The sequence below is a fragment of the Hypomesus nipponensis genome, chromosome 23, assembly GCF_054491055.1.
Source record: "Hypomesus nipponensis isolate SF chromosome 23, ASM5449105v1, whole genome shotgun sequence".
NCBI classification, from domain to species: Eukaryota; Metazoa; Chordata; class Actinopteri; order Osmeriformes; family Osmeridae; genus Hypomesus; species Hypomesus nipponensis.
Genome location: NC_140383.1, coordinates 7,746,159 through 7,757,048, shown reverse-complemented (window position 1 = coordinate 7,757,048; position 10,890 = coordinate 7,746,159). Strand labels below are relative to the sequence as shown.

The following is a 10,890-nucleotide window of genomic DNA, read 5'->3' as shown; positions in this document are numbered from 1 at the left end:
TATATAAAAGGGCATGGCAAGCAGGCCCAGACACAACCAGGGAGACCCACCAGCAACAACACCAAAGCCTACCTACATACAATGTCCAAAATGGGCAGGGTGAGTAACGGAACGTCTGCTCTGCCACTGGACAGCACTGGAGCAGACCAACATCCACATACCTCAGTGACTTATAGAGACGAACGATAGCTAGTAATATTGTGATAGTTTATATTATTTGCCAATATCATTTTGTGAGTAGCAGCTTTGGATTGACGATGACAGCCAGGACAGGAATGTGCTGTTGACTGGATATTCCTGTTATTAGTAATATCAGGTTCTGAATTTTGGTGTGAAAGAACACAAACTGCCACTTGGAGGCATTCAGAGCAGAGACACAACATTGGTCACTTCACTGAAGCATTGGCTATCATATTGTGAATGAAACATTGACAGCTGGACTAGCGAGTCTTCATGACTAATGCCTTTAACGTCGCTCATCCAGATCGTCTTCTACGAGGATAAGAACTTCCAGGGCCGTCGCTATGAGTGTGACAGCGACTGCTCCGACTTCCACGCTTACCTGAGCCGCTGCAATTCCATCCGGGTGGAGAGTGGGGCCTGGGTGGTGTACGAGCGCCCCAACTACACAGGCTACCAGTATGTCCTGACCAGAGGGGAGTACCCAGACTATCAGCGCTGGATGGGCCTCAACGACCACCTCAGCTCCTGCAAGACCATCCACTTTGTAAGTCAACCACTACCTCCACAACTCACATCTGGTCCTGGTTCACAGTCCCATGGCTACATTCGGTTTGTTCCTGCCCTGTCCTTTACAGAGTGAGTTTAGGGTCCTTGGTCAGGTGACTGTACCATTCAGTGCCATATGGTGACAGCTGCAATGGTGTGGGACACATTCAAAGAGGGAATTTCCCATTAGCACTTGAGTTGAGAGAAGGTACTCATAGTGGTACCTCACTTTCCAACCTTTCAGTCTGAGTCTTTTGTTGTGCATAGACACACAATGAGGCCAGTGACTATTGATGAGGTTTGAACCAAAAGCCTCGAGGCTTTGGTAATGAAAATCAATAGCAGCATATAGGACTGATTGCCATGAGATGACCGAGTGCTTGAAGTACACAGAGACAAATCAAACATCACTTTCACATCACCACCAATCCTGTTTTCAAATACAGTATGCTGTTAAATGCTTTAAGTGCACCGTTTATGGTACAGGTTAGAAGGGGAATAAAAGTGTTAGATATTCAGGATGTGAAGAACAGTACTTAAAATAGTGTAAGAAACATTATTGTATTATATAGTTTCAGCAAACAAACATGTCATTTGTCATGGATTAATACAATAACTGATGTGTGCATGGATCCCACAATGATCTTGGTGGGTGTGGACTGCTGTCTCCCTATCTATCCCCCCTCCCCATTATTTCCCAACCCCCCTACACTACTAATCCCTTTCCACCACCTTCCCTGTTCCACCCAATCTCAACATCTCTCCCTCTCTCATCACTCCGATCCCCTTCCTCCCCATGCAGATCAGTGGGACCCAGTACAAGATGCAGCTATATGAAAAGGCAAACTTTGAGGGCCAGGCCTTCGAGGTCACTGAAGACTGCCCCTCCGTGCAGGAGAAGTACCGCTGGAGGGAGGTCTATTCCTGCAAGGTCTCTGATGGCTGGTGGGTGTTCTACGAACACCCCAACTACCGCGGCCGTCAGTACTTCCTGGAAAAGGGCGAGTACCGCAAACCTGGGGACTGGGGCGCCATCAGCCCTGTGGTCCAGTCCTTCAGACGCTACACCGAGTGATCCTACACTCCACTACAGCCGGCCCAAACACCCCAACAACATTAGGATGATGAAGTCTCCCTCTCTCTCTCTCTTTAATTGCAGTACTTATGATATGAGTTACTTTAAGTCTGAGGTGTCATCTGAAATAAAACTTTTCTGGTAAGCAATGTGCAGGATGTTGACCCTTATCTGGATCGATGCATGTACGTGTGTACAATGATGTGATCACCTAGGTAGGATTCACTCTCTTAAGGTTGAGTCTATTGTGAGCTTTGTGATTGCAGGTAGGAACCTTAAGTCTGTAGTGAAGGTGTTACATATCTCACAGAGCCAAGCCCCCTGGTACTGATTGGCTCACAAAGCTGGCCGGAGGTCCACTATGACCGGACAAGGGTTGTGATGGGTACCAAAGGAGAAACAGTTGCCTCCTCCACACATCAGGGCCAGAGTTGGTTCCTCGGAGGCTAGCAGCTGGGAACAGAATGAATGCAGCATGAGGGGCCAGGGCACCGACATCTGGAGGAGGGTTAGAGAACAAGGAGAGACAGCCGTCACTGACACCGTAATTCCATGCGTTCAGTGTTTTAAGAGGCAGACGCTGGCTTACCGTGTCGAGTTGAAACTCCACACTGCTCCCTGTGATCAGGTCTATGACTGCAATACCAGGAACACCTTCGGCCTGCAGCCAAACCCCACCCACCACCACCAGCCGCTGACCAATCACGTGTGCATCGTGAGAATATCTGAAATGGGTGACAAATCTCTCAGAGATCCACACCTATGGAGAAATGGGATAGGCTTCGGAGTGGCCATCAGAGTGTGTACCTGGGGACTGGCTGGGGGTGCACCGCCAGGCTCTCCCAGCAGAAGCCTGTGGTCGTGGGCCTCAGAAAGGTTGTGTCCCCCAGGGGTACCCCTCCTCTGCCTAGTCCTCCAAACACCACCACCCCTTCCTTATATCCACACGCTGAGTGGGAGAGGCGGGCTTCGGGTGGGACACCTTCTACTGACATCTACATCAACATACATGGACGGCTCTTTTAGAGAGTGGTTTTCTTTAAGTACATCCCATGTATTTATGAGGTCCTGCAGTGTAACAAACCTCTGTCCAATGCAGACGATTAAGATTCAGGAAATGGGCGTCGCCTAAAGTGGCCTCTGTCTCATTCCTTCCTCCAAACACAAACAGGAAGTCATGGCCTGCAGGGAGATTGGGGGGGGGGGGGGGAGGTACTTGTTTGCACATAACACAATACCACAAATGACTAAGAAGCAGAGAAACATCTATGGCTGAGTCTGTGCCTACCCCTGTAACTCAGCATGGTTGCTGTGTGCCGCCATCTTGGTGGTGGCAGGATACCAGTGCATGTTATCTCCTCTAAGGACAGAGTCACTGTTGCCATGTTCTCATGAGATGTGGAGTCAGGCAGGTCACATGTCACCTTAAGAAGGCTCCTGATTGGGTGGAGTGGGGAGGAGCGTCCACCATAGACCACGTTGCCCCAACGGGGGATGTTATTTACCGTGTGATACAGTCGAACACCTGCAGACACAACACAGACCTCCAGATAGACATCATGCCATTTCACATCCCCACTTTTCATATTACCACAGCATCTCTGCCAGACCACTTACCCCAGTCTGTGGAAGACACTACAGAGGCACATCTCCAGGCATCCTGCCCTGTGATGAGGACCCTGGCAGCAGCCCCCCTGCCCCTCCTATTGGAGCCTCCGGTGAGCAGCACCATGTCAGGGCCAAGGGGGGCAGAGGCCATACCCAGACCCTCCAGAGACGGCGACCCAGACACAGGCCTCACCATCAGGGACACAGGGCTAAGCACTGGCCTCAGGGAGGGCAGTGGAGACACTGTGGAGGAAACAGAAAAGAGTGGAGACTTTGGACCTATTAACATACGCTGCTTCATAACATGTAAACACGCTGTGGAGGTAACATTAAATACGTACCTGGTGGCGGTCGTAACACAGCGTGGCTGGTAAGCGAGCCTTTACAAGCAGTCAGGATGAAATAGTGAGAACATTTCTGGTGCCACTCCTGGGCAAAGGGAGTGGCGTACAGCTCAGTTTCCATGTAGTCATGGAAACTGAGCTAACAATTATCTTTGGACTGTGCATACTGTCTCTCACACACAATCTTCAGATAACATCATCACAGTTATCCTGATGGTAACCAGATTATGAAGTGGTATTTGACTGAACGAAGAGGCTGCTCGGAATTCCTAACCTCAAACTCATCGAAGGGTTCAAGACTCTCCATTCTCCCTCTCTCTTTCTCTGGCACCAGACCCTGGTAGAACTCATTTATATCCATGCACACGCACTGCTCCCAACCCTGCAGGGAGCACCAAGCATAAACATACACGCACGCACCAAATGCAGAGAGAGAATTGAGGATGGCATATAGAACTAAGACTCTCTCCGATATTGGACTGTAGATATTCTTGCCTTGTCCAAAAACCTTTGTGTCTGAGCAGCTGTGTCAGGGTAATCTCTGAGCGCATGGAGAGTGGAGTTGAGTTTCAGGAAGTGATCTTGCATGATTTGACCAAAGGGGTCCTGGGGGCGAATCTGTTCGTACATCACAAAGAGAGACTGGGGGAAGTGCCGGGCTGACCATCCAATCACACCGTTGGACCTGGATCAAATAGAAATGCATATAAATTAGATCCTTACATACAGTTGTGTACTCCGACATACAATACAGTCACACAAGCAGTAGTCCTCACCACTGTGTCTCCATGTAGGTGAGCACCACTTCAGACAGTACCAGGGTAGGGGCAGCCCAGTCTATTCCAGCCCCAGACAGAACCTTCTCCATCTGGTTCTCCTTTCTTACATCTACCCCTACAAGACGGTAGTCCTCCCCTGACACATAAAGGCCTGAGCGCGCACACACACACACAACCATTATGTACAATACAGCCAGGCATTGCTTTCAAATATATACTGTACAGTACCAGTCAAAAGTTGGGACACATTTTCCCATTTGTCCAAACTTTTGACTGTATGACAATGCCACTGATACACACACATACAGTATCATTGTCCAAACTTTTAACTGGTACTGTATGTGTGTGGATCAGTGGCATTGTGGCGCATGTACTTTCAAGCATACTCTCTGTGTGTGTGTGCTGTAGTGACCTACCTGCAAGACCGGGTGATGGGAATTCTAAACCCTCCTTCAGGCAAATGTCAGCCTTTATCAATGCAGCCTTGCGCCTGGCAACATCTGGAAAATCCAGTTCAAATACCACCATCTTTTTGAGAGACGCTTCTTCATGCAGACGGAAATACAGGGAGTCAAAGCCAGCCCCTAAGGACACAATCTGGAGGATAGGAATGAGAGTTGATTTAGTTTGAGAATATTGCAGAGTACAATGCACCTTTTCTCTGCAGGGCAGAAAACACCTTACCTGCCTGTAGAGGCAATGCTGTGTCGACTGCAGAAACTGCCTAACACAGTGGTCAACAGCTTTCCACCGTATGTAGTAGCCTCTAATGACGAATGAACAGACATCTTAATTGTCTAAAGGACTTTTATATTTGTATTCTCTATATACATCGATACACATACAATACATACACAATCTTGTTCAGGTATAGTACAGTTGTGCAAACTGACCTGTTAATGAGAGGGGCTCGTCTGGACAATTTGCACACAAAATATTTAAGAAAGTCATCTTTAAAGTACCCTTGTGCAGCAGCAGACACCTTGCTAACCGCACTGCTGTCATTGGTCCCCTGCACCTGTATGGATAACAGCATGAACGCAAACTTTCAGACACTGATGTCTTCATAGAGCCAAAGAGCTGACCCTATGAAAAAGGTTATTGTTTTTAAAGTTAAGCACTGTTTACCGGGTCAATACTTAGCAGGGTTAAAACCTACCGCGCTGTCTCTTCCTTGCTTCTTTTTGCTGGAGACTGGCATGGCTGGCCTCAATATAGTTGCTAACTGTCACTTATTTATTGATTGACATTATGTTTTTAATTTATCTGATAGTGCTGTCGTGAAATCAATCCCTAAATAAAAATAATAATTCCTTTGGTTTGTTTACAAGCGTGCGACTGCAAGTTTTTCGTTAGAGGGCAGTGCAAAATTGATTCTACTTAAATCTCTTGATTGCCTCCTTGTGGTTTGGAGGTAAACTATACGCTATGTGCATTGTATCACTCACGTAGCGTTATTAATATTTGATTTCAAATATCGGGTGTTATTAATATTTGATTTCAAATACCTGCGGCCTGCCATCGACTAGGCCACACGTTTTACCTACAACTACCTCTTCCTTGCAGTTAGGGTTGTGCTTTTGTCTTAAGATAGCCCATTACATATGTGGGCTAATATCTGAATGATTTTTTGGGGGAGACATTTACGCCTGCATGCTTTATACATAAAGGAAACAAGAAATTAAGCTGCCAATTTACCATAAGTCCGTTTCTGCGCCTGCGCGAATTTGCAGGAAGTGTGTGAGCGAATATTTTACCAGCTGACTGAAGAATTGTCAACAGCTAGTAAGTACGCTCACGGCAGAGCAACGACAATACAGAAATAGGTAACTATTCATATTTTTCTTACCTCTTAAGTGCACTGTAAATGTATCTTAATGCCAAATAATTCAAGTAAAAGATGAGGGAAAACGAGTCAGGGCCGCTATAGTTCGCCTCATCCCAACCGAAGTGAATGGCCTCAGCGGAGCCCATTCTAGTAGCTAACTAGTATTGAATGCCGTCGTTGTACCGTCCCCAACGATCGAGAAGTCTTTATCTGCTGTCATATGGCGATATTTACGTACGCTGGCGAACTGTTGTCTAGGTATATCCCTGCTTTAAAATCAAATAAACATGTATCTAGCTATAATGTAAAGACAAGTGGAAAAGGTTTCCTAGACGTATCAGTCTTTATGTTGCGAAGTGAAACACGGATGATGACAATATTCGAGGAATTTCCAGCAGCGTTTCGATGATGTGACTTCATTTGTTCCCCAAAACAGTTCTCACGCTGTAACGTATACGCAACGCGGTATGTGGTACATAGTTTCACATCACGATTTGAGTTTATCATTTGTACCTTGTCATCAACATGTCATGTGTGAATGAATGTTTCATGTGTTGTCTAATGAATGAGGTCATGACTCAAATATGATTGCTGGCTGTCGAGATCAGATTTCGCCTGAGGTTGGAAGATATGAATGATGAGTGATCAAACAATACCAATTTCTGAGTCACATTCATTCAGTAATGTGGAAATCCTGTTGTCTGTCTGCACACAGAGACTGGAATCAAAAAGACGCCTTTGAGAAAAAGACCACCACAGAAACTCCGGGGATAAAGCTGAAGAAATAGCGAGATTGACAGTTGGTCCAATCCCAGATTCCTTGCTGTCTGAGCTCCCGCCCCCTGGGAGACTCCGCCCCCTGTCCCTGTTGCTCTCCCCTGCTTCTCCATCATGAGCTCCAGAGGGACTGGCCGGTCCAACGGCGCCCTGCCCCAGACCAAGATCTGCCAGTTCAAACTGGTGCTGTTGGGAGACATGGCAGTTGGCAAGTCCAGCCTGGTGCTGCGCTTTGTGAAAGGGCAGTTTGATGAGTTCCAAGAGACCACCATTGGAGGTGAGAAAGTAGAGAGGAGCGTCGTACAAGTAAGAGAAAATGATGGCAAGGAATAGAACAAGGGGGAGAAAGAAACATGATCTCTGTTGATCTGGTGTGTGTTGTTTTCGTCCTATAACAGCGGCATTCCTGGCACAGTCCGTTTGTCTGGACGACACCACGGTCAAGTTTGAGATCTGGGATACAGCTGGGCAGGAGCGCTACCACAGCCTTGCGCCCATGTACTACCGCGGCGCACAGGCTGCCATCGTGGTCTTTGATATCACCAAGCCGGTAAAGTATCCATCTACCTACCGACTACGATGGTCCTCCTCCCCTGGCTCTCCTTCACTCACTCCTGCTGTGTGGGATGCTCCGCTGTGTTCCTCCAGGAGACGTTTGAGCGAGCTAAAGCCTGGGTGAAGGAGCTCCAGAGACAGGCCAGCCCCAACATCGTCATCGCCCTGTCTGGGAACAAGGCTGACCTGGCCGAGAAGAGACTAGTGGAGTATGAGGTAACACGGATGAAGTATTCATACCCAGGTCTCCAGGTATGATGGCCACAGTACTCGCTAACACAAGCCGTATATGGTGTGTGTGTGTGTGTTCCTGCTGTGTGTTTGGACAGGAGGCCCAGACCTATGCGGAAGACACAGGCCTACTCTTCATGGAGACCTCTGCCAAGACAGCGATGAATGTCAATGAGCTCTTCCTGGCCATAGGTAAGTCTCCCTTGCATTTCCGTCTGCACTGGTTACATTTTTTGGAAGCTAAAACAAGGTCTTACACGATAAATAGTTTGATAACTTGCAATTTTATAAGCACACATAGAGACCCAATTACAACAACGGCTATTGGGATTAAACTCAACCCTTTTCATTTTCCAGCTAAAAAGATGCCAAAAACAGACACCCAGAATCCTACGCATGCAGCCAGACACAGGGGAGTCAACCTCCAGGACCCGGATGCCCACTCCACCCGATCCTGCTGTGGAAACTAAGCTCCACCACCGCCCCTCCTGCTGTCCAACCCCCCTGCTCCAACCAACCTCAGGGGCAAGGGTGAGGGGAGACCCATCCCATCTGATAACCCCCCCCCCCCCCTCCCGCCCCTTCACACCTCTTCAAACCTTTACCTTCCCATCCACCCACCCAATGGAACAGTTTGAGAAAGAGAGCAAAGATAATAGAGGGAGGGGGGAGTGTGTCGAAGGAAAAGGAGAAAGACGACAGTTGTCTTGCTCAAGTGTTTCCCCCAGCACCCAGTGAGATCTGCAGGCGGAGAGAGTGGTCTGAAGGAGACAAAGACTGGAAAAGAGAGTGGTCTGAAGGAGAAAGACTGGAGGAGAGAGTGGTCTGAAGGAGAAAGACTGGAAAAGAGAGTGGTCTGAAGGAGACAGACTGGAGGAGAGAGTGGTTTGAAGGAGACAGACTGGAGGAGAGAGGTCTGAAGGAGACAGACTGGAGGAGAGAGTGGTCTGAAGGAGACAGACTGGAGGAGAGAGGTCTGAAGGAGACAGACTGGAGGAGAGAGTGGTCTGAAGGAGACAGACTGGAGGAGAGAGGTCTGAAGGAGACAGACTGGAGGAGAGAGTGGTCTGAAGGAGACAGACTGGAGGAGAGAGGTCTGAAGGAGACAGACTGGAGGAGAGAGAGGTCTGTTAAGAAATGGAGACGGAAAGGTAGACAAGAGCGCAGAGCAACAGACCTTGTATAATATCTAGCACTAATTGTCAATGTTTGTTCATTCTTTTGTTTTGTTTCAGTTTGTTTTAATCATGGCTTTTAAAGCAAGCACTGCAGTGCTTTTGAGTGTTATATAGGAAATGAGAGATGAGGTGAGGCAGCCTTATAAACGAGTGAAAGGGACTGTCAATGTAAAGCCTGCCCCCTCCTTTCCACAACTCCCATATCTGCTAGCTGGCATGACCACGTCCCTAGACCCAGCTCTTGCTCTTACCAGACACTCCCTTAAAAAATGACAGAGCACTAGTTATCCACAATCCCATAAGAAGGACAGCTCAGTTCAAACCTTCCTATGATGTATTTATTGAATTGATTTGGACCCCGAGTAGGTCTAGAAGATGTATGACATTTTCAGCCATACTCATGAATGCTTTCCTCCATACTGTATCTATTTCTCTCTCCCCCCTCCCCCCCCACCCCACACTGATCTATACACTGAATCCAGTTTATTTACTGCTGAGACTGAGAATGTGTGTGTTTGCACGGTATGTCTCTGGTTGGCTGGGCCTTCACTGGAAACTGTTGTACAAATGTAATCAGTGAACAAGTGGTGCACAATTGTGATAACATTGAGTAGTTATTGACCCAGCCCCCACAACCACCTCTAGACTTCACCCTTTCCAGAGATAACCCGGCCAAACAAAAGACATGTGGAAATCTGACATAACTGGATAGGTGCACATGTGTGTGGCGTGATCACCATCTTCCTTATGCCCCATCTATACCGCTCATGTCATCATAGCAAAGGTGAGTAGCTGAAAGGTGTCTGTTACCTGTCGAACACTGTATTCTGCCTGTCATGCGATTGCTAGAATCCCTTCATAGGAGCTCTGTCCATTTTTTCCTGTCTTATCGCGGCTGACGTTTGATGAAAATTCTTGGCTTTTAATTACTCTTAATTGGGGACTATAAATGACTGGTTGCTTTGGTAACAGTCTGCTTGGTTGGTTTTCGCAAAGACTTGGCTATAGAATATGAATGACGTGATTTCTTTGACAAATTGATACTGGTCCAGTGGGAGAATGAAAATCAAAGTGTAAGAAAGGTTTGAAGAACTGTAAAAACAGAAGTGCCTACTACCAGTTTTTTTTTCTTTCTCCTAAAGGTTCCTTGTTTTTGACTTGCTCAAGTGTGTTCACAGTGCAGTGTTTAAGAGAAGCATCTCCCCTGCATTGGCTTGTATTGTACCATAACCAGTACCCTGGCTCACTGTCATTGGCTCCTTGTATGGTGATAGGAAGAGCCTGTCTAGTACACTGTATTTATGTCTAATTTTAATTAAATTGTTGGTAGTTGATTTTACTAGAGCACATCTGTAAACCTGGAATGAATCAAGGACTAATCAATGTTACAACAACTATTTAATTTTGAGATGGTTGTGACAACTCTCTCTTAAATGATCATGTTTGCTCTGTGTCATGTGTTAAAAGTCCTCAAAGTGGGAGAGACTCAATTTCCCATCAGCACCTCTGTAAAGTGTTGTTCAATAAAGCTGTGCTATGGCACTGAGTGCTGAAGTATCGTCTGTCCCTCTGTTTTCAATCCTCTGTAGAGTTAGTCTCATCATCATGGGTTTAGAGGGCATCTGTAATACTATCAGAAGGTAGAATACCATGCCTTACAACTTAACTATGCCATAATATCTGAGACATTTATTGAACTGTCTCAACTGATTCTGAACTTCACACAAGCTTAGGGCAACAATACTGTGTATGTAGTCATAGCTATGGTTGTCCAGGCACCTGTTGT

At 46.9% G+C, this 10,890-nt stretch overlaps 3 protein-coding genes across 4 annotated transcripts; 2 read left to right on the top strand and 1 right to left on the bottom strand.

Moving 5' to 3' along the window:
• The first annotated feature begins 460 nt into the window (after positions 1-460).
• On the top strand, positions 461-1,804 carry crygs2 (crystallin, gamma S2). The gene is made up of 2 exons (XM_084688482.1): positions 461-727; positions 1,532-1,804. The coding sequence occupies exons 1-2, from the start codon at positions 461-463 to the stop codon at positions 1,802-1,804; spliced, it is 540 nt and encodes a 179-aa protein (XP_084544608.1).
• Positions 1,277-5,885, bottom strand: lcmt2 (leucine carboxyl methyltransferase 2). 2 transcript variants are annotated; one of them, XM_084688745.1, is made up of 15 exons: positions 5,695-5,885; positions 5,429-5,553; positions 5,220-5,301; positions 4,952-5,132; positions 4,533-4,686; positions 4,385-4,441; positions 4,252-4,297; positions 4,031-4,138; positions 3,754-3,841; positions 3,422-3,655; positions 3,093-3,329; positions 2,889-2,986; positions 2,612-2,799; positions 2,394-2,529; positions 1,277-2,302 (listed from the first exon to the last, which is right to left on the bottom strand). In XM_084688745.1, exons 1-15 carry the CDS (start codon positions 5,734-5,736, stop codon positions 2,141-2,143), a joined length of 1,938 nt encoding a protein of 645 aa, XP_084544871.1. In that variant the 5' UTR covers positions 5,737-5,885; the 3' UTR covers positions 1,277-2,140. The 2 variants fall into 2 exon arrangements, with proteins under 2 accessions (XP_084544871.1, XP_084544870.1); XM_084688744.1 differs by having other exon boundaries at positions 4,252-4,441.
• A 365-nt stretch (positions 5,886-6,250) lies between these two features.
• rab5b (RAB5B, member RAS oncogene family) lies at positions 6,251-10,658 on the top strand. The gene is made up of 6 exons (XM_084688750.1): positions 6,251-6,361; positions 7,079-7,417; positions 7,539-7,690; positions 7,789-7,911; positions 8,025-8,118; positions 8,284-10,658. The coding sequence occupies exons 2-6, from the start codon at positions 7,255-7,257 to the stop codon at positions 8,394-8,396; spliced, it is 645 nt and encodes a 214-aa protein (XP_084544876.1). The 5' UTR covers positions 6,251-6,361; positions 7,079-7,254; the 3' UTR covers positions 8,397-10,658.
• The last annotated feature ends 232 nt before the right edge of the window (positions 10,659-10,890 follow it).